At 35.4% G+C, this 26,866-nt stretch overlaps 1 protein-coding gene across 1 annotated transcript in view; it reads right to left on the bottom strand.

Annotated features, from left to right (window-relative positions):
• Nucleotides 1-859: 859 nt before the first annotated feature.
• GPR149 (G protein-coupled receptor 149) overlaps nucleotides 860-26,866 on the bottom strand; it is a 65,869-nt gene continuing 39,862 nt past the window's right edge. Inside the window, exon 4 of the mRNA XM_072792212.1 lies at nucleotides 860-2,710. Within this exon, the coding sequence (XP_072648313.1) occupies nucleotides 2,135-2,710 (576 nt within the window). The 3' untranslated portion in view covers nucleotides 860-2,134. The remainder of the gene's footprint in view (nucleotides 2,711-26,866) is intronic.

Here is a 26,866-nt window from a genome sequence, read left to right as displayed (position 1 = left end):
TTATCTTTATTTTTTTCAACTTTTAAAACAGGCATTCAATGCTATTAATCTATAATATTTGATTTGTCTAGCCATCTGTCATTATGGTAAAATAGCCCTCCATTATGGGGCATCTAAGTGGCTCAGTCAGTTAAGCAGCTGACTCTTGATTTCAACTCATGATCTTAGGGTTCTGGGATCAAGCCCAGCTTAGAGCAGAGTTGGGTTCTGCGCTCAGTGGGGAGTCTGCTGCAGGATTCTCTCTCTCCCTCTGCCGTTCCACCCCCCCCCCCCAGTCTCTCTATCTCTTTCTAAACTAAATAAATAAATCTTAAAAAATAAAATAAAATAAAGTAGCCCTCAATTTTAAGGATATAAAAAGTCTTTTTAAATAAATTTGTCATGATAATATGTTTGAATTTGAACTTATATGTTATGCATTATTTGAGTCTTGCTTTACAAACTTTATTAATGGCATTACCTTAGTTTCCGAAGTTTAGAAGATGAGCTATTGAGAGATTAAATGAAAGATAAAGTCCATTGAGATAATTACTTTGAAAATAAGTTCTTTTTGGCAAAAAAAAAAAAAAAAAAAAAAAAGTCTTCTGAAGATGAAACATTCTGAAAGTTCATGTCAAGTAATTTAGAATTCTGACTTAGTATAATAAAATAGAAACCAAAGTAAATTATTAAAAAAATAATAACCCCATCTGTAAATAGTAAATAAGATATGTGAGTGAGGTGAATAAGATAGTAAATAAGTAATAAATAGTAATAGTAAATAATAGTAATAAATAGTAATAGTAAATAAGATATGTGAGTGAGGCACACAAAATCAGATACCATGTAAAATGTCAACTCAATAACCTTGGAAAATAAATATTTCAGTAATGCATTTAATGTATGTTTAAAGGAAGATCAGAATAAAGCATTTTGAAGTAAAATCAATTTGTAATTTTTGAAATATACATTGCTAATATTCTGACAAGGTGATTCCTGTTTTATGCAATATAACATTTGCAAACATTGCATAACTACTTTTAAAATTAGTCTTGAAATGTATACCTTACACTCATTTAATAAAATATATTGAATTTGCTTGAGATATACATATCTTTGAGAAAAAAAAAACTCAAAAGCACCTAAAGTTAGAACAATATTTGTACTAAAATTTTCTGTACTTCAAGAATGGCCGAGAAAATTTGCCAAATCTGCAGCTTTAGAAACACACTTTTATTTTTTTACTTAGTGGATTTTCCTCTACTTTACCCAGAAGTTTGTTAATCTAGCTGAGTATACCTCACAGAACTTAATCTGGCAGTGTTTTTCCCAAATTTCTGCTTAAATAAAACAATTCTAGAAATGATAATGTGTACATTTACAACCTTTTTCCAGTAATGTTTGAGTGATGGATTACTAATTCCACTTGTAACACACAGCATTTTGTGTCAAGGGCAGTCTTGACATAATGAAAAGATGAAAGGAAAATACATTTAAGAGTGAAAGGAAGAAAAACATTTAGTAAGCAATTTGTACTTTATAGAAATGAAGGAAACAATTATTTACAGACTACAGGCATGCATGTTTCAAAGTTGGAAGCTAGTCTGCCATTTTACATGAGAATATATTTCCTAGACATGAGTGTAAAGCTAAAGCAGTAACTGTAATAAGCTTGTTTTGCTAGGCACATGTAGGCAAGTCTCTTTAAATAAACTCAGAGTTTTGCTACATTTCTTCCATTCCCAAAATATCTTCTCACCCCTTGCAGTAAAGGCCAGCATTATGTGTTGAAACATGAGCATATGAACAGTATATTCACTGAATTTTTGCAATTTTCTCTTTACTCTGAGGATGACCAGAAGGCAAAAACTTTAGTAAATGAGGCTGATATTTAATCTAGAAAACAGCTTTAGGAATCGGATAAGAAACAAATCTTTTAATTACCACAGTGTGTGATCTACAGATAATACATCAAAAGCACTTAAGTGTGTACACAAGTTCCAGCTGCTTAGCCTAAAAACAATTAACTACAAAATCTGTAATGCTTATGTAAACCAACAAGAAATAAAGGAAATCAAATAGCCTCAGAACAAAAATGTTTAGTTGAGCAGTTTGAACTCACAGACTCCCTTCTTGCCTTTATTAGACCAAATGATCACTGGTTACCCTTGCTTTCTTCCTCTCTTTTTCTGTAAGCTTTATTTAATAACTGGATTTCCTCCTGGTAACCATCCTTCTCTTGATGCTGCCGTTTACTGTTTTGCCTGTGTGCTTCAACAGTGTCCGGAATGGAGATGTTGATATCACCGTCAGGATTACTCGTGGGTAAAAAGAGAGAGTATGAGGCTGTTTCCCCTAAATCACAGGAAACAAATCTGTTTTCTTTCCTTGAGTAGCGTAGGGATGGAGATCTGACCTGTGTCGAGGACTGGCTGATGTTACTAATGATTGACACAGTGTCCAAGGCTTCTTCATTATCACAAATTTCGAGAACTTCCAAGTGTATTTTCACGCTGGTGTCCGCAAATGTGGAGGGAGTGTCTTCTGAGTTTGGTTCATGGCCAACACTTTTGGATCGATAGACTTCTATTTTCTTGGAGGCTGGGGTTATTTTTTGTCCTTCTGCACTTACCTCATAGGTAGATAGAGATAGGGTTTTCCCTGTAGGCGCTTGGAGAGACACGGTCCCCTGGAATGCGCACAAGGGAATGGCCAGGGCACCACCAGAACGCTGGGGACAAAAACAAATTGTTATTATTGAAAACTGGTTTCTGAAATTAGGCCATTTGGAAATTCATTTTATTTATCACTGTGGTAAAGTTTTTCCATTTTATCCAAAATGCATTTCCCTAGAAACGTTTATCAATGAGATTTAAATTCTTCCATCTAAAACCTATAGTTCAGTTTCTCCTAGTCAAATATAACATCTAAATGAGGACATCCAGGAACCTATTTTTTGAAGATAGAGGACATATTCTTGTAGTTTAAGGCAAATTTGAGTATTGCTGGGCGCAGCAGTAGATGTTTCCAAAGGCAGAATGTGGGCCAAAAATTGAATGCATATTTACAATCTGGAATTGCTTTTATGTTTTTGTTACATTAAAAAGTTTGCATAGGTTGAAAGAAATGCAGATTGTTATCAAAATGCACTTTCTTCCTGCTTAGTATGTCAGAGAGAATAATAATTGTGAAACTGTGATTCAGATTAAGTATGAAGTATATTTCAGCTGTTAGGTTTGAGCATACAGAAGAGGAACCAGATGTCCCAGGACTGTGCTAAACTGTGCTACACCGTGCTTGCTTTTTCACAGAGAAATCACAGTCACTAAAGTAAATCCAATAATAGAGAACTTCCTCACATCTCTGCAAAAAATGTTCTTAAGGTTAGAACCTTCTATATTATATTTAAGACTTCACATGTTAAGATTTTTAAAAATCTGTACTCACCATGGATAAGTACTTAAGAAATGAAAGAAAACAGACTAAATCCTATAATAGCCAGTATTTTATATTATTGATTCATGCCTTCTTACTTCAGTTGACTTGTTTTCTTTTTCAATTACGTTAGTCTCAGAAGATACCAAACTCCTAGAGCAATGTTCTGAAAGCTAGATTCCCAGATTGGTGTCATCAGCATTACCTTACAAATTGTAAGAAATGCAGATTTTTTTAGCCCAATTCCAGATCTACTGAATTAGAAACTTCGGGGATGAGTTCCAGTGATCTATTTTAACAAGCCCTCCAAGTGATCCTGCTGCACAGTAAGGTTTGCAATCCCTAACTAAAGAAATGTTTTAGTCTGGAAAAAGAAAGGGTAGGAAGATGGTCAATAGACACTTTTTATACATGTGCTGACTACCTAAAAGTTACTTTTTAGCTGAGTTACTAACTAAATTGGCTTAAATGTGTCTTTACAGGGGAATTGGCATGAGGGCTCATCATATTTTGCCAATTTAGGATGATCAACCTTCCTGTTTGCCTGTAACTATGCCAGCTTTAGCACTGAAATTCTTGCATCTCAGGAAACCTCTTAGTTCTAGAAAAACCAGGATAGTTGGTCACCTTATTTGCCATGGGCATTCTGTAAATGGACCTAAGTGTGGCTGGAAGAAGGCCAGGACTTCTCTTCTACTAAAAGAAATTTTTAAGGGAGGATGTATCATAAGATTCATTTAGGTGCCTTCATGCCCAATTCTTTGAATTTAAGGACAATGAAAAATACAGTCTAGGATATATGAGACATGTTACCAGTCTTTTGCAGTTATTCTCTATGGAGAGATCTTGAATCCTCTTTATCCATAAAGGTTCCTGGGAACCTGATTTTAGGGCTTTGTACCATAAAGGGTTGAAAACTTTGAACACTTACATTATAAAGTTCAGCTTACCCTTCTGCTGAGGCAAAGAACGTCATCAACTTCACATGTGTGACTGAAGCAGGGAAATAGGGACAATACTTAGGTTCATTACTATACCAAAGCATTGTTTGAGTGGTAGCAACTTTCAGCAAAGGGGAAATGGCCTTCATTTATTTATTTTTTTTAATTTATCCATTCATTAAACATTTGCTGAGTGTTATAGTAGTCCTCCCTAGCCACAGTTTCACTTTTCACAATTTCAGTGTGATCTGACAGCAGACTATCCTCCTTCTGCAGAAGGTCAGTAGTAGCACAACGCTATGTCACAGTGCTTGTGTCATTCACCTCACTTTCATCTCATCATGTAGGTATTTTATCATCTCATCACAAGAAGAAGGGAATAAATACAGTGCAATAAGATAGTTTGAGAAAGACAGAGAACACATTCCCATAACTTTTATATACTGTTTTAATTGTTCCGTTTTATTATTAGTTATTTCTGTTCATCTCTTACTGTGCCTAATTTATAAATTAAACTTTAAAAAAAATAAAAAAATAAAAAAAAATAAACTTTAGCATAGGTATGTTTGTATAGAAAAAAGCATAATAGATTTTGGGTTTGGTACTAACAAGGGTTTCAGACATCCCATTTTGGGTCTTGGAATGTATCCCCTACGGATAAGGGGCGAGTACAGTGCGTATAAGATTCTGAACTTTCATTGGTACACAGATGTACTATCTCTTCCTTCAAAGACCTCATAGATATAATTGGGTGACAAAAGCATGTAACAAAGAAAATAAAATCTTAGTTCCAACTATTTTAGTAGAGATAAGAACCAAGCTCTATGGAATCCAAGGAATGACCACTTTTGGTAAAGAGATTTCATACCTGGATGGCATTTGAAATTGATCTTAAGAATTAAGAAAAGAGGAATCAGAAAAGACCCCGAATAGCCAGGGGAATTTTAAAAAAGAAAACCATATCTGGGGGCATCACGATGCCAGATTTCAGGTTGTACACAAAGCTGTGGTCATCAAGACAGTGTGGTACTGGCACAAAAACAGACACATAGATCAATGGAACAGAATAGAGAACCCAGAAGTGGACCCTCAACTTTATGGTCAACTAATATTCGATAAAGGAGGAAAGACTATCCATTGGAAGAAAGACAGTCTCTTCAATAAACGGTGCTGGGAAAATTGGACATCCACATGCAGAAGAATGAAACTAGACCACTCTCTTTCACCAGACACAAAGATAAACTCAAAATGGATGAAAGATCTAAATGTGAAACAAGATTCCATCAAAATCCTAGAGAAGAACACAGGCAACACCCTTTTTGAACTCAGCCACAGTAACTTCTTGCAAGATACATCCACGAAGGCAAAAGAAACAAAAGCAAAAATGAACTATTGGGACTTCATCCAGATAAGAAGCTTTTGCACAGCAAAGGATACAGTCAACAAAACTCAAAGACAACCTACAGAATGGGAGAAGATATTTGCAAATGACGTATCAGATAAAGGGCTAGTTTCCAAGATCTGTAAAGAACTTCTTAAACTCAACACCAAAGAAACAAACAATCCAATCATGAAATGGGCAAAACATGAATAGAAATCTCACAGAGGAAGACACAGACATGGCCAACACGCACATGAGAAAATGGTCCGCATCACTGGCCATCAGAGAAATACAAATCAAAACCACAATGAGATCCCACCTCACACCAGTGAGAATGGGGAACATTAACAAGGCAGGAAACCACAAATGTTGGAGAGGATGCGGAGAAAGGGGAACCCTCTTACACTGTTGGTGGGAATGTGAACTGGTGCAGCCACTCTGGAAAACTGTGTGGAGGTTCCTCAAAGAGTTAAAAATAGACCTGCCCTATGACCCAGCCATTGCACTGTTGGGGATTTACCCCAAAGATACAGATGCAATGAAACGCCGGGACACCTGCACCCCGATGTTTCTAGCAGCAATGTCCACAATAGCCAAGCTGTGGAAGGAGCCTCGGTGTCCATCGAAAGATGAATGGATAAAGCAGATGTGGTCTATGTATACAATGGAATATTCCTCAGCCATCAGAAACGACAAATACCCACCATTTGCTTCAACGTGGATGGAACTGGAGGGGATTATGCTGAGTGAAATGAGTCAATCGGAGAAGGACAAACATTATATGTTCTCATTCATTTGGGGAATATAAATAATAGTGAAATGGAATAGAGGGGAAGGGAGAAGAAATGGGTAGGAAATATCAGAAAGGGAGACAGAACATGAGAGACTCCTAACTCTGGGAAACGAACTAGGGGTGGTGGAAGGGGAGGAGGGCGGGGGGTGGGGGTGAATGGGTGACGGGCACTGAGGGGGGCACTTGATAGGATGAGCACTGGGTGTTATTCTGTATGTTGGCAAATTGAACACCAATAAAAAATAAATTTATTCTTAAAAAAATGAAAAAAAGAATTAAAAGATTTACAGTTTCAAAAGCTTTGCTTTCTGAGTCGTAAGTCATGAGAAGAAGAAATTAAAAACTTCCTATCCTGAGAACAATTTTTATCAAAGACAGAAATTTGCTTTTTCTATGGACTGAAATAAAAATAAAAATGGACTGAAATATTATTTTTTTTAAAGATTTTATTTATTTATTCATAGAGACACAGAGAGAGAGAGGGGCAGAGGAACAGGCAGAGGGAGAAGCAGGCTCCATGCAGGGAGACCGATGTGGGACTCGATCCAGGGTCCCCAGGATCACAACCCAGGCTGCAGGCGGTGCTAAACCGCTGTGCCACCAGGGCTGCCCTGAAATGTTATTTAATCAGAAAAGTTGTCATTTAATGATGTGAATTATAAATACTTCCTTCTTCATTCTGAGAGCTAGTAATATGAAAACTTAACTTCCTTACATTATACTTTATTGCAAGAAGAAAAAAAGGCCCCATCTCAGTGCTTAAAAAATTGTTTTCTCTTCGACATAGTACACTATATAAACAAAGTCCTATGGAGTACACTAGTTTAAAAAAGAAAAATGGGATGAGAAACTGAGTCCTCATACAGTGTTTAGCAGTATTGGCATGTCTGTCTTAAAAGAACCTTCACTAGAGCATCAATAGTATGACCGTATCTTTATCTGTATCTTTATATTAATTGTGCATCACTGATGAGCAGTTCATATAAAAGCAGATGTGATAAAGATTTTTTTGTATCTGATATCATACATCCACATAATGTGATTTCAGTAATTCTCTCATGTTAACTTTACTTAAATGAACAAACAAGCTTTACTGAGTTATTAAATGACATTAACGACATTCGAGAATTGCATAGTGCCAGAGTTTAGCTAAGTACGAAGTCTGTTATTTGAAAATAGTACACAAAGTCTTGTGTTATCAAAACTAGACTTTGACGGGTGCCCGGGTGGCTCAGTTGGTTAAGTGTCATGATCTCATGGGTGGGTGGTGAGACTGAGCCCCACGTTGGGCTCCATGATTAGCAGGGAGTCTGCTTGCAGATTCCCTCCTTCTCTTCCTCCCACCACTCGCACACTCATGGGGCTTGCTCTTTCTCAAATAAATCTTTAAAAAAAAATTACACTGTGAAACATTCTTTTTTTTTTTTTTAGATATTTATTTATTTATTTATGATAGACATAGAGAGAGAGAGAGGTGCAGAGACACAGGAGGAGGGAGAAGCAGGCTCCATGCCGGGAGCCCAACATGGGACTCCATCCTGGGACTCCAGGATTGCACCCTGGGCCAAAGGCAGGCGCTAAACCGCTGAGCCACCCAGGGATCCCCAACTGTGAAACATTCTTATTCAAAGGGATAGTCTTCATTTGAGAGTCACACAAGTCAAAACACAGAGACAGATTGTACAGAAGCAGATGTGAGCATACATCTTTACACTTTTAATCCACAATTGACATGTTAATTTCAGCAAAATGGTACTGTCACTTTAAGCCAATTTGGTAATTTTAATGTTACTGGTTATGAAAGTATTTCATGTATAAATTTATTTTGCTTTTAGATTTGTATAAGGACTGTAAATGTAAAGAGTTTTACTGAATATTATTTATACGTCCTTAAACAAAATCATAAAAATTTGATTGGACAGTAAGATTCATGGATTTATTCTTTTCTTTCAGAGAGACCTGTATGTTATTTAAGTTAGAGAAACATTCCTCCAGGTGAGGGAAAATGAGACCTTGAATGAAGGGAGAAGTAAAAGGGATAGAGATTCAGGAAGACATCTAACAATTTGAGTAAAATAAACAATTTCCAACTGTCTTGCAATATGGAAGGAAGGCTAAAATGGAGAGAGATAAGTAGCAAAAAAAAAAACAGACTAACTGAACCACTATTATGTATTAAGATTGGGTTAGCTGATGGGTCTGTAGCAAGGAATGAAGAGGCTGTCATATCTTAAGAGTTCATAGAATACACAAATACCAAGCTCGTAAACAATTGCATTTCCATGTGACTCATGCTACCAAAGACCTAGGCTGGAGAATTATAAGAATATGGAATAAAAGCACGTAACCAAGGTGGACTGAAGGAAAAGGAGACCTGGACAGGGCTCAGTTTTTATAGATGAAAAGAAATACTTGAAATCAGTCCTACTCTTTAGCATTGTTCTTAGCTAGATAACAGTCAAGGAAAAGGAATATGAAACATAAATATTGAGCAGGAAGAGATACAATTATCACAATTTTCATGTGAAAATGTCTACTTAGAAATTCTGAAGAAGAGACTCTAAAAAAGAACTAATTTGGAAATTTAGTAAGGTTGCTAAATTGTGGGTAAATGTTAAGACATCAATAGCAGTTACCAATTAAAAATATATTTTAAAAAGGTCCCATTCAAAATAGTAATAAACCTATAGAAATATGTGAGAGCAATATGAAAAAACACTATAATGAAAGAACTCCTGAATAAATAGGAGACAATGTTTCCACATGGGAAAACTCTATTGTAAATATGGCAATTTTATTTCATCAATTTAGTACAATTTTAATAAAAAAACTTAATAGAATATCAATGAAATTTTACTTGGCACATGCAAGTTCCTCCTAAGATTTATCTGCAAGAATCAATGTTTATGTATAACCAAGAAATTTTGGAAACAGACTAATAAGGTAGATTTACAAACATAATATGAAGCTACAGTAATTAATACAGGTTGATAATGGCAAAATATGATAAGTAGTCAAGAAACAAAATATAGTATATCACAAAGATGGCATTTCAAAATAGAATCAATTGGCTTTCCATTATAAAATTAAATTAGATTCCTTTTCATGTTATAAGCAAAAATAATTCCTTGAGTCTTAATAATGCCTTTTAAATGCTGTTTGAGGAAGACCTTTACAAATCTGGAATGAAAATCAGAAATGACAAAATAAAAGGGACAGATTTTATTGCAGAAAAGTTGAAAATGTCTGTGTAGAAATTGATGCTGAAAGCAAAGGTAAAAAAACAAATGGCATCCTAGGAGAAAATATTTGCAGCATACATAAGACAAAGTTTTATAGTTATAAAGAGTTTCTCCGAATCAATGAGATAAACATCCCAAAAGAAAAAAAGGAAGTGGGCAAAGCAATTGAAGGAAGAAATACAAGTGGAGAATAAACATGTGAAAAGATACTCAATTTCACCAATAATCAAAAAAATGTAAGTAAAACAATGGTTCATTTTTAGCATCTCAGATTGCCCTCCACAAAGAGAAAGGGGCGGGGGGGGAGAAAGAAAGGAAGAAATAAAAGGCTAGAATGCCATCTTTAGAGTACATTTTGATTGTAGTTGATTATAAAATAAAACTACATATACTTACCAGCAATCCTATTTCTGTGAGTCAGTCCCACCACCAAATATCAACACATAGTATTGTTTATTTCACCACTGTTATAAGTCCCCAAATAGAAATAACCTAAATGTACTGGAAAACTGTCTTGAAAGAATGAGATAAAGCTGTAAGTCTTGCCTGGGTAAAATAATTTCGATACATTTGGAGTGATAATAGCAACTTTAAGTTGCAAAACAATATGTAAAGTATGATCTAATTTTCTTGTAGGAAAAACACCTACCAGAAAGCAACTCAGCAAGCGATACCTGTACCAGAATAAAAGATACAGACACACAGCACACACATATATTCTAGGCACAGGAAATATCTGAAAGGCTACATTCCAAACAGTTGTTTCCTCTGGAAGTGGGCGGGGGGGGAGGACTTCAACTTTTATGTTTTATATGTCTAAATTGTTTAATGATGATGATGATGACTTTGCTTATGGAAGTCTATTAGGTAAAAGAGGAGGCAGAGAGTGCAAAATATTACTAGAAGGGCATCCAGGATGTGGGGTAGGCTACTGAGTGGGTGCTGTCTATGATGATAGCTCAGAGTTCACTTTGGTAGTCAGTTTGGAGGTTGTGCAGTATTTGGGGTTTGTGCTATATTGGAGGTTTGTTTCTGCTGCATTTGGGGTTTATGCTATTTTTAGGGTAGGAGAGAGGACACAAGGTGCGTGCAGAGCACTGTCACAAAATTTTACTCTGATGGTTGATTGATTAGAATGAGAGTCCCAACTGGGGTATAGTTTATTTTCTATCCCCTTTTTCCCCCATTTTTTTAAAGAGTAGCAAATGGTGCTTTTGACAAGAAAAATAAACATTTTAGAATATCAGAAATGAAAAGGATCAATCATATGGACCTAAGAAGACAAAATAAAGTGACTAGGGTCTGTCATGAGTCAGATTCTCTTCACTAATTTTACTGTGAAAACTAGTATAAACATTTGAGTCCAACAATCTTTCAATGCAAACATTAAGTTCAAATAAAGAATCCCACTTCAGAAAAAACACATATAATTTGAATCACAAACTGCAATGTCATCCACAGATTTGTAAGCCATTCAAAAAGTTCAAGAATAATTTCAAAGTAAGACTAAAAGTAAAAAGCATTAAATCTTAAGTGAAATTTAACATTAATTGTGAGGAGATTTAAAAAAAACCCTGTTATTATTGGTTTAACTTATCTTTATCTTTGTACTGGGTTGACTAGTGTGTCTCATCCAAATTTATATCCACCTATACCTTGTGAATATAGTGTTATTTGGAAATAGAGTATTTTCAAACATAACCAAACTAAAATGAGGTCATAATGGATATGGGTGGGCCCTCATCCAGTGACTGATATCCTTTTAAGAAGAGAAATTTGGACATAGACTCACATAGAGGGAAGATGGCCACGTGAAGAAAGAGACAGCACTTAGAGCTATGCTATTATAAACCAAGAAACGATCCTCCCCTAGAGCCTGCTGACACCTTGACTTTGGACTTCTGGCCTCCAGAAATATGAGACAATAGATTTCTGTTGTTTTAAACTGTCTTAAGTTTGCAGTAATTATTTGTTACAGAAGTTCTAGGAAATTAATACAGTGTTTTATGCAAACAGGTAAAAAATACTTATGAAAAACATTTGCAAAGTTCTACAGCTGCCCATTTTCTTCTGGAGACTGGAACTGTGTAGCATTTTTGCCAAATCCAAGCAGAATGTAATCTCCTCCAGGGAAAGGAATATTTCCTTATGGGTCTTTATTTTCTTTATCATCTATGCCAGTGCCTGACACGTGGTAGGCCCTCAAAAAATATTTGTTGAATGAGTAACCATGTGCATGAATGAATGAATCTGCAACATTGACCTTGTTTTAGATTCCATATTTTAATTTACTAAAGCAGAAAACAATAAGATCATCTTTCAAAAGTGTTAGTGTTTAAAATTTATTTTTTTTATATTTTAACAGCCCTATATAATAAAAGATAATAGTTGCAGATGCATCAGAAGGTGATTTTAAACATATCCTTTTTATAAAAATAAAAGAACATTATGGGAATGAATTATAGGTGAATGTTTACTGCATGATTAAAAAAGTGATAAGATTCAGAGAGCATAAAACTAGTCATTTCATAGTCTCTACTTTCTTTCCATTTAAAAGTCTATGAATTAGCATATGCTGTCAGGAATAATGATAATCCATTATTGCTGTACCCCTGAGCGTAGGTGGCTGGGAGCTTTTTTATTTGGAAATGAAAAGCAGTCTCTAAACCTCACAAATGCTTCAGGAGGAGAGAGCGTGCCATGTAAACACATTAGCACAAATAATCTGCTGTGATAATTGATTCAGACTTACTGACCTTGGGCATATTGAACTTTTTATTTCTTTACTATAAGCCTCGGTGGGTTCAGGGTGAAATTATAATATAAAAGAGCTGCTCCAAATTTCTCTCCTAACAAGGTGAAGTATTGTGTTATCTGAATCACTCAATTTAAGAAAGACATATTATAACATGTACAATCATAGCACTTACCAAACCACGGAGTTCTTATTTCTCATTTTATAAAGGGAGAATTGGCAGCCAGAGAGATGAAGCCACTTTCCCAGGGTCACACAAGTAACAGTAGGATAGATGTCTTGATGCCCAGTTAAGTGTTCTTTCCAATGTACCATGTTGTCACTTTAAAATAAGTCTGCTTTAGCCAAGAGTAGATCATGGGTTTTCTGCCCTGGAAGCTAGAATCCTATCACAAACTCATGAGTAATCCAAGTGACTAACAATTTTAATCTAAATTAAAATATAGATGATCTTTAGGTTATTTAGGTGAGTCTTAGGCATCTAAAAGCACAGACATTGAAAAAATAAGTCAAGCAGACCATCTAAGATGGTTTGAAGGAGAAGAGATAAAGACACTAAAAACAAAAATAAGAGGGAGAATGAGAACTTTGTGAGAAAACAATAAACTAGAGTTTTAATAATTTACTTTTGGAATTTTATTTAAAACTGTGTGATTGCAATATTTTCGACTTCTAAAATATTCCTTGTGTCATCTTCCCAGCTTCATTTAAATGTTTAGTACACCAGAATAAGGAGGACACATGAATTACTCAAGAAAAAGAAATAAGGGGCACCTGGGTGGCTTAGTGGTTGAGTGTCTGCCTTTGGCTCAGCATGATCCCAGGGTCCTGGGATTGAGTTCCGCATCAGGCTCATCACAGGGAGCCTGCTTCTCCCTTTGCCTATGTCTCTGCCTCTCTATGTCTCTCATGAATAAATAAAATCTTTTAAAGAGGGCAAGAAAATAAGGACCTTTATAAAGGGCACCATGTATCATTGAAAGTGCTAGGTTATTTAACACATTTGACTTAATCCTCACAGATCTTTAAACTGTAAATTAAGCCTCCTTTTTTTTTTAATGATTTAAAGTTTCACAACTGAATAACAAATTTAGGATTTATATACATCGTAACAAATATTTATTGATTCTACTAAACAGAAGCCATATGTCAGACTACTTACCAAGCATTTTATATACATTTTCTTACTTGATTTTCTTATCAACCTTACAAAATAGAGACACTCATTATCCCAATTTTGTAAATAGTGTAATTGAGCCATGGGGATATAAGTCAGTAAATGGCATAGTCAAATCCCAATCCAAGATTATCTCAAACACTCTGCTCTTAGCCATTCTGTTACTACAAGTCATAATGTTTGTAATAAAATATGAATAATATCTCATTCTCCTAACCCAGTTAGAACCCACTATGTCCTGTGAATGATTAATTGATTCACACCAAGAAATGAAAGGAGTATTTAGAGAAGGTACTTGAGAAAATGGTTTTAAAACAGGTCCTAAAAGATAATTTCAGTAGGCAGAAAGTAAGAAAAATGAATTCCAGGATGAGGGAATAGTAAGACCAAAGGCAAATGGAATTTGGTGGGAATGATATAGTACAAGGAAATGAGACTAGAAACAGAGGTTGGGCCCAGGGCAAGGAGCCCTGTATACCAGGGTAATGAGTTATGATTATATTCCATGGGCAAGGGGCAAATGTGATTTTTGTTTTCACACTTATGGAAGGAAAGAAATTAATATGTATGGAAGTCTACTATGTGCAGGCAGTGCATTTGGCACTTTACATGTGAAATCTAGTTTAATACAACAATCTATAAGGGAGATAAAAATTATTTTGCAGACAAGCAGATTGAGGTGTGGAAAGGTTAACCAACTTTCTTAGGTTACAATGTTAAGTTTTGAACTGTGATCTAAATTCAACCCAGACTCCAGATGTTTTCTACTATCCCACTTAAAGTCTAAGAAGATGATGGGGATCCTGTGAAAGATAGATTGGAGGAAGGGGACCATGGCGTCAGGGAGATCAGTCAGCAGGTTTTAAAAGCCACTGTGCGCCAAGGGTAAGGGAATCTGAGTTTCAATACTGGTAGTGGAAATGGCAAATTTGAGATGGGCTCCAGGGGAATTGCAGAGGCAAAATTTGCATACACCTATCATAGAACTCAGTTGAGTCACTGTCGTTATAATCCTTACCTTTCTAAGTCTCAGTTTCTCATTTGTAAAATATGAAGAATAAATGAGCTAATGAATGTAAAATGATTAGCTGAGTGCCTCACACAATGTGCTCCATAAGTATTAGCTATTAGGTATTATTGGGAGGTGAGTAAGACAGGAACCCATGATGTCTTTCAGATTTCTAGTGCCAGTAGTTGCAATAAGGAGATCAGGAGGATGTACATAAGGTAATACTACCTTTGCAGTCTTCATCTCCTAATCAGGCAGCATGTTCCTCTGCAGTATTTTGTCCTAATGGTCTAAAGATGCTAAATAAAAGCCAGAGGTTATGAGAATGGGTTAAAAACATGACAACTACACACTGTCTATGAAAAACTCACTCTAGATATAATGCTACAGGCAGGCTGGAAGTTGAAAGATGGAAAAAGATATAGCGCACAAATATCAATCAAAGGAAAGCAGAATTGGCTATATTAATATCAGATAAAATAGACTTCAGAGCAGAGAATATAACTAGACACAGGGAGGATTATTACATAGTGATGAAAATATAAGTCTACCAAGAAGATACAGCAAACCTAACTGTGTATACACCAAATAACAGAGTTACAAAATACATAAAGCAAACTGATAGAACTGAAAGGAGAGATGGTCAAGTTCACAGTTGCAGCTAGAGATTTCACTACCCTTCTCTCAATAATTAATAGAACAGCTAAACAGAGATCAGCAAGGATATGGAAAAATACCATCAACTAACATGATCTAATCAATATTTGTTGAAAATTTTATAGAAGGAAAAACTTTTATTTATAGAAAACTATCCAATAAGAGCAGAATACAGATTATTTCAATGTAACATATACCAAGATAGATTGTATTTGGGACATAAAATAAATCTCAATAAATTTAAAAGAATTAAAATTATACAGAATGTGTTCTCCAGCCACAATGGATTCAAGATAGAAATTAATAGAAAGATAACAGGAAAAATATCCAAACTTCTAGAAAGTAAAGGCACTTCTAAATAATCCACCAGTCAGAGAGAAAGTCTTAAGGGGAAATAAAATAACATTAATTGAATGAAAATTAAAACAACATATCAAAATTTGGGGGATACATCTAAAGCAGTGCTGAAAAGGAAATTTAAGGACTGAATGCGTACATTAAAAAAGAGGAATAGTCTCAAGTCAATAATGTAAGCTCCTGCTTCAGTAATCTAGGAAAAGAAGAGCAAAATAAAATCCAAGCAAGATTAAGGAAAAAATCCTAAAGATGAGAGCAGAAATCAATGAAATAAAAACAAAACAGTAGGGAAAGATCAGTGAAGCAAAGAACTGCTTTTTTTTTTTTTTTTTTTTTTTTAACAGATCAGTAAAATTGGCAAACCTCTGGCAACACTGACAAAGAAAAAAAGAAGACACAAATTACCAATATTGGGAATGAAATGAGCCATCATCACAGTCTCTGCAGAGGATAAAGAAATGTTACAAACCACTTTACGTACTTAAATTTGACAACTTAGAATAAATGGACTAATTCCTTATAAAACACAAACTATAATAATGCACCCAGTATGACATAAATAATTTGAATAGCCCTATAATTATTAGGGTAATTGAACTCATAATTTTAAAACTCTTAGAAAGAAATCACCATGCCTAGATGGTTTCACTGGAGGAATCTGTCAAACATTTAAAAGAGAATTAATATAAATTCTACACAGTATCTTCCTGAAAGTAAAAGATGGAAGGTAGTTTTGCCTTGTTACTAAAACCAGACAGTATGAACAAAAATAAAAACAAACAAAAAACTACAGATCTATATTATTTATTAATATATATGCAAATATCCTTAACAAATATTAGCAAATGGAATTCAGTCAATAAGAAGAATTGTATTCCATGGTTAAGAGTTTATTCCAGAACTGCAGGGCTAATTTCAGTATTCAGAAATAAGCTGATGTGATCCACCATATTAATAGGCTAAAGAAAAAAAATCACATGCTTATATCAATTGATATAGAAAAACAACTTGACAAAATTCAACATCCATTCTTGATAAAAGTAGGAATAGAGAGTAAATTTCTCACTTTGATAAAGAAAACCAAAAAACAAAACAAACCTCTAGCTAACATTTTACTTAATGGTGAGAAACTCTTTTCCCTTAAGATCATGAACAAGATTAGGATGTCAGTTCTTACCACTCCTGTTCAACAAAGTGCTGGAACGTCTAACCAGTGCAATAGTCAAGAAAAGGAAATCAGATGTGGATCAGAAAGGAAGAACTAAAACTTCAGACGCCATGACTAGCCTATTTAGAAATTCTCAAAGAATATAAAAAGTCATGCAACTAACCAATGAGCTAATCAAGATTACTTGCAAGTGGGATGCCTGGGTGGCTCAGCGGTCGAGCGCCTGCCTTTGGCCCAGGTCATGATCCTGGAGACCTGGGATTGAGTCCCACATCAGGCTCCCTGTATGGAGCCTGCTTCTCTCTCTGCCTATGTCTCTGCCTCTCTGTGTGTGTGTCTCTCATGAATAAATAAATAAAATCCTTAAAAAAGAAAAAGATTACTTGCAAGTTAAACCTACAAAATCATATATATTTCTATATGGTAGCAATGAGCATATGGACATCAAAATAAAAAATACAATACCATTTACTGGCTCAAAAAAGGGGAGACGTAACGTAAAGACTGCTAACTCTGGGAAACGAACTAGGGGTGGTAGAAGGGGAGGAGGGCGAGGGGTGGGAGTGATTGGGTGACGGGCACTGGGTGTTATTCTGTATGTTGGTAAATTGAACACCAATAAAAAAAAATAAAATAAATAAAATAAATAAAATAAAAAATAAAAAATAAAAAAAAATAGAACGGCAAAAAAAAAAAAAAAAGTGAAATACTTAGGTGTTAATCTAACAAGACCCGAATAGAATTTATATGCTGAAAAAAAAATTACTTATATGCTGGAAACTACATAAAGGAAACCAAAGATCTAAATAAATGGAGAGATGACATATTGCATACATGGACAGGAAGACTCAATAAAGTAAAGATCTCAGTTCTTTCCACATTGTTTAATATAATTCCTATTAAAATCCCATCAAGATTTTTTTTTGCAGATATAGACATGATTATTAAAAAAATTTGTGTGGAAGGGCAAATGAACTAGAATAATAAACCTACTTGGAAAAAATGAATACAGTGGAAGTAATGAAACCTACCTAACTCCAATATAGTTATGATAATCAAGACTGTGCTGTTGGAGAGATAAATGAGAGAACCCAGAATAGAAGATCTGCACATATATGCCCAACTGCTTTTAGACAAATGTGCAAAAACAATTGAAAAAAAGATAGCCTTTTCAACAAATAGTGTTGGAGCAACTGGACTCCCATAGGCAAACAAAACATCTAGAACTAAGTTTTATATTTTACTCAAATATTACTTCAAAATGGATCACAGTCCTAAATGTAAAATGTAAAACTTTTATTAAAAACATAGGTGGCTCGGTGGTTGAGCATCTGCCTTTGGCTCAGGTCATGATCCTGGGGGATTATTCCTGTATCATGCTCTCTGCAGGGAGCCTGCTTCTCCCTCTGCCTGTCTTTGCCTCTCTCTGTGTCTCTCATGAATAAATAAAATATTTTAAAAAATAAAAAGAAAAATAAACACATAGGAGAAAATCTTCGAGATCTAAGGCTAAGCAAAGAGTTCTTAGACTTGATACCAAAAGCATGATCCAACAAAGGAAAATTGATAAATTAGACATCATTAAAGTTAAAAAATTTTTGTTCTGTACAGATGCAGGTTCAGATTTAGTAGGTCTGTGGTGGTCTGAGATTCTGCACTTAGTAAAAGCTCTCAGATGATGCCGAGGCTGCTGATCCATGTCCTTTGCACAGAACAAAAATGTGCTGTACTTTTTGGGTAGCAGAGGATGTACAATTTGTAAGGCTCCTTATAATTCTAAAACTGCATGATTTAGTGAGTAAATAGATTTTGTTAACTTTATCATGTTGGCAATTTAGAGAAGTAGAGAACTCAATTTTAATTAAAAGAATGACAGAAAGCCTCAAAAGCCAACTTTATAGCTGAACAGAATGAAAAACAAAATCTTACCTTTTTGAAAACCCTTCAATATATTCTAATGCCATATTCAAATGGCACTCATTTCAATTGGTGAACCGTTCTGATGAAAAATAATCAAGTTTCAGCATCAATCTTTATTTTATATTAATCTTATGGCCATAATGTAAGCTTCTGAAATGAATATACCATTGCATTTAATTGCTTTATTTTTCATTTATGGAAATTGGTATTCTCATATTTTCAACTCATACTTTTTGACTTTATCTGAGCCCATGAGCACAACCATCAAAGTCTACAAGAAATCTTGTGAGAGTTTTAAATTTAAGTGTGCTGTTACTCTTGGGATTATTGAATAGGTTTTTCTATTCTCTGGTCTAATAGAAACTAAAATCTCTTGTCTTATCTCTAATGATGACATTTCAACTCAGATATGATATATCCAAATTTATTTCCATATGTTTCCAATCTTTCTGTTTTTATAACAAAATAAAGAATAAACTGTAGCTTGAAAGGAAGCACACATTAATTCTATTGAGAAAATAAATAAAATTCTATCAGGAATAAATGAATCCTAAAAGATAAAAAATAGTTTTTTTAATCTTAATGATATAGATTCATTCAATTGACTGCTATGTCAGTTAGAAATATCCTACTAGGGATCCCTGGGTGGCGCAGCGGTTTGGCACCTGCCTTTGGCCCAGGGCGCGATCCTGGAGACCCGGGATCGAATCCCATGTCGGGCTCCCGGTGCATGGAGCCTGCTTCTCCCTCTGCCTGTGTCTCTGCCTCTCTCTCTCTCTCTCTCTCTGTGTGACTATCATAAATAAAATAAAAAAAAAAGAAATATCCTACTAAAAATGGTTGCATGAAAAAATTTTCTCATATCTCCTTGACCAGATTAGGTCAGAAAGAAGATACATATTTTCATGTTTAAGAGAGATGTTCAATGTTCATGTTTCATGTTTCAAAGGATGAATACAGTATTCCTGGTAATATTACTATACTCTAAAGTGTTAAAATCCATGTTGATGGTATTCATAAAAGTATAGAAGACAAAAATGTTTTATCAGACAGTGTACTATAGTAAAAAGATCGAACCAAAAAAACAAATCTGCGCAGACATAGTTTAGAGGCATCCTGGGACAAGGGGGTGGTGATAGATTGTGAGTAAATGGTCACATAAAATCTAACTGATGTGATGAAAATATTCTAAAATGATTTATAGTGATTGCACAACTTGGTAAATTTACTAGAGATCATTCAATTGTACATATGAAATATAAGAATGATATGATATGTAAAATATCCCTCAATAAGGCTTTGTGTTTTTTTTTCAGAGCATTTGACTGATATTCAGGATACCTTGAAATATAGCACTTGTTCTGCCACTAAATAAATAGCTGTGTGACCCTACACAAATAGTGTACTCACTATAGGCCCTTATTTCATTATCTATATAAAAGGGGGAATTGGGCAGATGCACACCGAAGTATCTCTCGTCTTTTTCCATTTCAATATTCTGTGACTCCATTTTGGCAAAGTTAGCCTCAAAGAAAGTACTTTTATTCCTTGAAAGATATCTAAGTAGAGATGCTCTTCTGAAAGAAATTAAGATCGCAAAATTTACTTTAAAAATTTGCCAAAAGAAATTATAGATCCAAGCCCCTTAAAAGACCCTCCTTTTTTAAATCAATAAAGCACTGTTGCTGATGGATCATTTTCTTTGCTTTCCAAGTATATGAAATGTAAACCACAATGCACTCAGTGCAATAATAATGTCTGTTGTAGGAAGATAAAATAATAAGAAAGAAAGTGAAGCAATTTATAAACCAATGTTTAGAAAGAAACCTGTCAGGAGGGTTTAACAATGCCTATAATAGTTCTGATTTAAATCTCCAATCCTAAGAAACTTTTATTGAACACTAGACATAGATAAGAGACCACATAATATTTTGCGCACATGTATGTGTATGTGTATATAAATGTATGGGTTTGTGTATGTGAATATTATATACATGTGTATAATAATTTTTTCTGATGATAAAAATAATACATTACAGCTTAAGTTTTGCAATTTATACCTTAAAAAAAAGACAATAATGCAATTAGACTCTTGTGGTTTGTGCTCTATGAATGTAGATAAGCTGAAAATTATATTTTCCAAAATCCCCTTCCTTGTATGCTTCCCGGTTAGAATCAGCTCAGTATTTGGGAGGTAGAAACAAGGCAGTAGCCATAACCATCTGGAACTCTTTTCATGGGGAGACACAGGGATGGGCAGAAGAGGTGCCCGGCAGGTGCCCAGCTTGCCATTTCCCTCTCTTGCTCCACATCTAGCTTTTCTTCCTGACTATGGGCCATCAGTGGCCACAGATTCACCCCCAGGTGCTTGGCTGTGGACTCACTGAGGTCATGGTTTATTTATAGGCAATGGTTTTTCACAGACCTCTACACAGATTCCCCCTTCGTGTTCCTACATTGGTGACTTGACATACTTGGCTTCTCAAACTATGACTTATTGATAACTCCATCCCTGACTCTGCAACTTCTCTTTCAAACCTTTACTTCCCCAGCTTTTCTCGTAACTCTTAATAAGTCTCTTACTCCATAACACTCATAGTGCTTCTGCTCTCCTGACTAAATCCTAAGTGATGCAAAGTCCTCTCCAATGGAAGAAAAATCTTAAAAGAAAAAAAAAAAAGAGTTGGTTTTTAATTAATTCAAAAACCCAAATATACTTATGGATAGAGGTCCAATCACAGAATCTCATCCAATAATAAAATGAAGGGAAAAAAAAGAATAGCCATGGATTCAAGCAGAGACCAAATAAAAGACTCAGCCTCATGTGTAAGCTTGAGAAGGTAATGATCACAAAAAGAAAACAAATGATGACCCACTTCTCTAAGCAGCTGTACAGAAAGAAGATGACTTGAAAGTATCCTGAGAATTCTATGAACTCTGTTTTAGCAAGAAGATGGTTTGAAGCAGAGGTACTTAAGTGAGGGAGTCTATATAGTCAAAACCATTTTCATTGTAATACTAATACTAAAGCTTTGTTTGACATTTTTAGTGTTTTGACATGTTTCATGTTCACTGGTGGTGCAAAAGCAATGATGGGTAAAACTGCTGGCACTTTAACAGGAATCAAGACAGTGACATCAAATTCTACTAGTAGACATTATATGTTTGCTCGCTGTATATGTGTGTACACACACACACAGTCTAGTTTTACTTAGTGTCCTTGGTGAAGGACTTTCCTTGGTGAAGATGTTCAGTACCTTTTTCCTTTTTTTTAAGATTTATTTATTTTAGAAAGAGAGAGTGAGTATGCATGCACAGCAGGGGAGGGACAAAGGGAGAGGAAGAGAATCTCAAGCAGACTCCACACCTAGCAGAGCCCAACGAGGGGCTTGATTTCACAGCCCTGACGTCATGACCTGTGCCAATATCAAGAGTCAGACACTCGACTGACTGAGTCACCCAGGCACCCCTCAGTACTTTTTTCAATGTCAAATAGTTTCTAAATGGTAGAAATTATATTCTAATCTGGCCAGTGTAGCTCTAGAAAAAAATTATATAATCCAATTCATTCATTCACTATATATTTTTTATTGAGTACCTAATATGAGCCAGACACTCTTCTGGGGACTGAGGATATAAAATGGTCTCCCTCCCTTCCTTCTTTCCTTCCTTCCTTCCTTCCTTCCTTCCTTCCTTCCTTCCTTCCATCCACCCACCCATCATACTTATCTCTGTATATGTGCGTAGAGAACCCTGGTTCTTTCTGGGTAGTATGATTATAGGCTAATTGCCTCTCTCTTCCTTTCCGTACTTGCTTGAGTTTGAAAAATAGTGAGCATGTTATTTTTATAAAAACAATAAAGTCATTATTCTTAAGACAAAACGTAATGTAACTCATTGCTCTTTTGAAGAAATGCAAAGTAAAATTTCAAATCTTAAACTAAAAGGAGTATAAAAAAGAGGGCTCTATTCTTTCTTGTCACACTTAAATTTTCTTTCTTCTCATTACTTACAAAGCCAATAGAACATGACATGTGGAAATTGTTTTCTAAGACTGATTTAGAAGGCAAGGTCTCCAAAATCTTCTCATCCCACACAGCAAATACTAAAGCACTTCTTTTTAAAAACATTACAAAGGTTCTTTAGAAAAAAATTAACTAAAAATTTTAGAGGTATCATTGGATCTCCAAAAAGGAGAATGCTAATGATGCATTATGCATGGAACATCACTCATATGCACACTCTGAAAATTAACCCCTTGCCTTCAGAGGAGATAAGCCCTGTGAAAGTGAAAATGGCATATCTGGCTAGTTTTTCTTGTTCCTGGGGAAAGAGTAATATACAACAGCATAAGGAATAGATAAAAGTCCTTGTCCTAATAAAATTTACATGTTTGTAACATGCAAGACAGTGTTTTTTTTTTAATTGTTGGAATTACTAAGATATTTACATTTAAATTTTTTTTGGATTTTGATTTTAATTCACATTATTTGTGTAGTGGATAGGACAACCATATGCACAAATACATTTTAACTTCACAAGATGAAAACTGATGATGCTCCAGTCTCTCTCTCTCTCTCTCTCTTTTTTTTTTTTTTTTTAGTTTGGGGCAGTAGTGTTTTTCTTCCCTGCTATCACTCTATCAGTAACTACTAATGATTCACAATAAATTGGCTGTCCTAACATGGCAGTCCTAGGAATCGGCAATAGGTCATCTGGGTTCTTAGATCAAATGGTTCTTTGTATCATAAGTGTTTGAAGAAAATTAAATCCATGGATTGAGACTATCTGTACTTCAATAAGTCAGGCCTACAACCTGGCCTGTTCAGTACTTTAGACCAGCTGTTTTCAAATGCCACTTAGAGATCAGTGCTAAACTGTCCACATAAGAATCGCCAGGAGAACGTATTAAAAAATACAGATTTTTTTTTTGTCCTCCCTATGGAAAATTCTAATTTGGCAGGCTTAGAACTGGAACTAAGAATTTATATTTCTAAAGGATTCTCCAGATGACTCTTATATATAGCCAGATTTAGGAACCATTGACTTAGGAAGATACTAGAAAGTGAATATAGAGCTGTGATGTCACAGTAGATAATTTGCTGGTTAATTTACAGACATTGAGAAAAGGACATTAAGAAATATCCTGTTCTGTGTATATTCTCAGATTTCCCAATTGTAAGTAAAAAATAAACTGGGAATTTGTATTAGCTAGAACACCTAAAGACTATTTTAAAATATCAAAACAAGAGACAGGAAAATAAATTTATCATGAAGCTAAAATTCCAGAGCCACTCACAAGCATGGACTAACCCGAGTGCTGAATACTTTTGGAAGCTATAGTGTTCTGGAAGGGTGAGGAAGCCAAGCTGCAATCAGAAGGCATTTCTAGGTAAGTATATCTGGAAAGTGGCATAAAGAGATCTCAGAAGAAAGATACTTCAGTCTCCAAGGTATCAGTACATTTGTTGTGATTTCTCTTCTTGTTCTAAATAAATAATCATTTTCATACCTAATTTTATATTCATGATTTGTATACTTTTTTAAGAAAAAGATGTGTCCTCCAGAAGATGCAATATTCAAGTCCCACATAACCTGTATGAATGCCTGTTTCAATAGTCAGTCAGTATTAAGAAATCACAGCAGGAATATAAGACTTATTTAGAGATATGTCACTGGAGAAGCATTAGACATAAGATCACTTAATAATACACAGTACTGGATAATCTTTGAAGAATCCTCTAAGAGGGACTGAATAGAGGGTGCAGAGGTCTGGTGGGGAAAAAAGCATGGCATCATCAAAGAATTAAAATTATTAATATCTAGAATGGCTGGGGCAAAGACTTCAAGAGGAGGTTGAGGAAAAATGAAGCCACAGGAGCCAATCACATAGGCCACATTAAGGATTTTCTACCCTGATTTGAATGAGAAAGGAGCCACCAAAGTTTCTAAATAGGAATCTGACATGATGAAAATTACATTTTTGCCAAATGTATTCTAGACTTTGATCAGTAAAATAGATTGGAAACGTTCAAACCCAGAGGCAGGAGGACAGTAAAGAGGCCGTTGAGAGAGAATGGTGATTTACATTTGGAAAGGCAATGGCTGTGTGAGACATGGGAATAGCAAGACATATTTAGGATATAGGATTTGGTGACTGATTTGATATGAATTGTGACAGAAAAAGGGAGTCAGGGATATTGACCAAATATTCTGACTTGGGCAACTGGATGGATGATGGTGTTATTTCCAGAGAGAAGGAACACAGAAGAGAAGCAAGTTTGGAGGAATGGGATTAGGGGGGATCATGAGAACAGGAATTCAGTGTTGAAAGCTGAAATTGAGGTGCCTGTGCTGTGTCCAACTAGAGAAATTCAGCAGGAGATTGGATACTGGGGCCTAGGGCTCAGGAGAGATTTGACCTGGAATTTATCTTTGAATCTATACTGGGTATATACTTGAGATTAAGTTGAATTAGGACAGTGTGTGAAATGAGAAAAGGATCCTGAGGACCATGAACATTTAAGGAATGAGCAGGGATAAGGGAGAGCATAATGGAATCCAGGGAGTGAGCCAAAGTAGTAGAATAATCAGAAATGTAAAATGTAATGGAAACCAAGGGAAGTAGAAGAAAGATACAACAGTGTAGATGTTACTGAGATGTCAGGTAGGATAAGGTCTGAAAAGGTCATCGATCCCTCAAGAGGTAGAGAATACAAGATGGAGAACCAAGTCATCACAAATGGAATCAGTGCAAAAATGCACATATACACTCTCTCCTCAGGGCCCAAAACAAGAGCGGTGGCTGATGAAAGCCACGTTGGAAAGCCCTTGGGAAATTTTAAAAGAAGTTCATGAGCCTTCAACACTGATTGCCAAATGCTTTGATCAAATAGCTTGGTTTTATCTGACAGTTTGTTTGAAAAATCCTTTTTTGTCATGCATGTTTCTTTTTGTCAGAAGTGGTAGTCAGATTTTTTTGTTGCTGTTCAAGGAAATGTGGTCACTGTATGTTTTAGGAATACATACGATGAGAACAAGAGATACAGTTCATCCTGCCTTCTACCTTCTTGTATACCAAAGGCCTAACGAGAGCATACATAGCTTGGTTCCAATTCTGTACCCTTTCCTGCTTCCCTCAGGACTCCTTTTTTTTTTTTTTTTTTTTTTTGTCAGGCATCTACAATTCTTCATCAGCATGATGCGTGGGATTTTAAGGAACAATAAAATGCCATCAAAATAGGTAGATGTCTCTTCATTGCTACATTCTCAGTGCCTAAGACAATGCCTGGCACTGAGTAGGCCCTAAATAAATATTTATCAAATGAATAAATGAAAAGAAAATGGAGGAAGCTAATTTGATCTTTATGTGTAATAGAAGAATGGGGAAAAAGAAGAAAAAAAACTGCTAGAGAAAATATCCTAGAGTTTTTGCCTTTTCAGTTGCAAAAAATTATGAGCCCCCTCCCCCCAATATCAGCTCTTTGAGAGCTTGACCACATATCTAAAGTGGCTCACACAAGTCTTAACATTCTCCAAGAGTCCCCAGATGGCAAAGTGTTGGGGGCAAGGACTGTCTCTAGTCCCTGGTAATACTCGGAAATAACAAGGTGTTCCCAACTCAAACCAAGCCTGGTCAAATATCAAAGGAGAAAAAACACAGCCATGTCAAATTTGTTTGAATTAGTGTATATATCTCGAGGGCACGATTTAATAAAAGAAACTATTCTGGGCAGCCCAGGTGGCTCAGCGGCTTAGCATCGCCTTTGGCCCAGGGCATGATCCTGGAGACCCAGGATGGAGTCCCACATCGGGCCCCTCTGCCTGTGTCTCTGTCTCTCTCTCTCTGTGTGTCTCTCATTAATAAATAAATAAAATCTTTTAAAAAAAGAAAACTATTCTTGGTGAATCTTAGGAAGTAGGGAAAGATTGAAAAGCAGTTGACTGTTGGTTTGTCTCTTGTTTTTTGTGATACCATCATTGGTAATGCAGGTTTCAGTTCTCAAACCTGGGAACGGGCTGAGCAGACTTGCTGGCACTTCCAACAACTCA

Source organism: Canis lupus, chromosome 22 (assembly GCF_048164855.1).
Source record: "Canis lupus baileyi chromosome 22, mCanLup2.hap1, whole genome shotgun sequence".
Lineage (NCBI taxonomy): Eukaryota > Metazoa > Chordata > Mammalia > Carnivora > Canidae > Canis > Canis lupus.
Note: the sequence above shows the minus strand (reverse complement) of the source record. Positions and strands in the feature narration are given on the sequence as shown.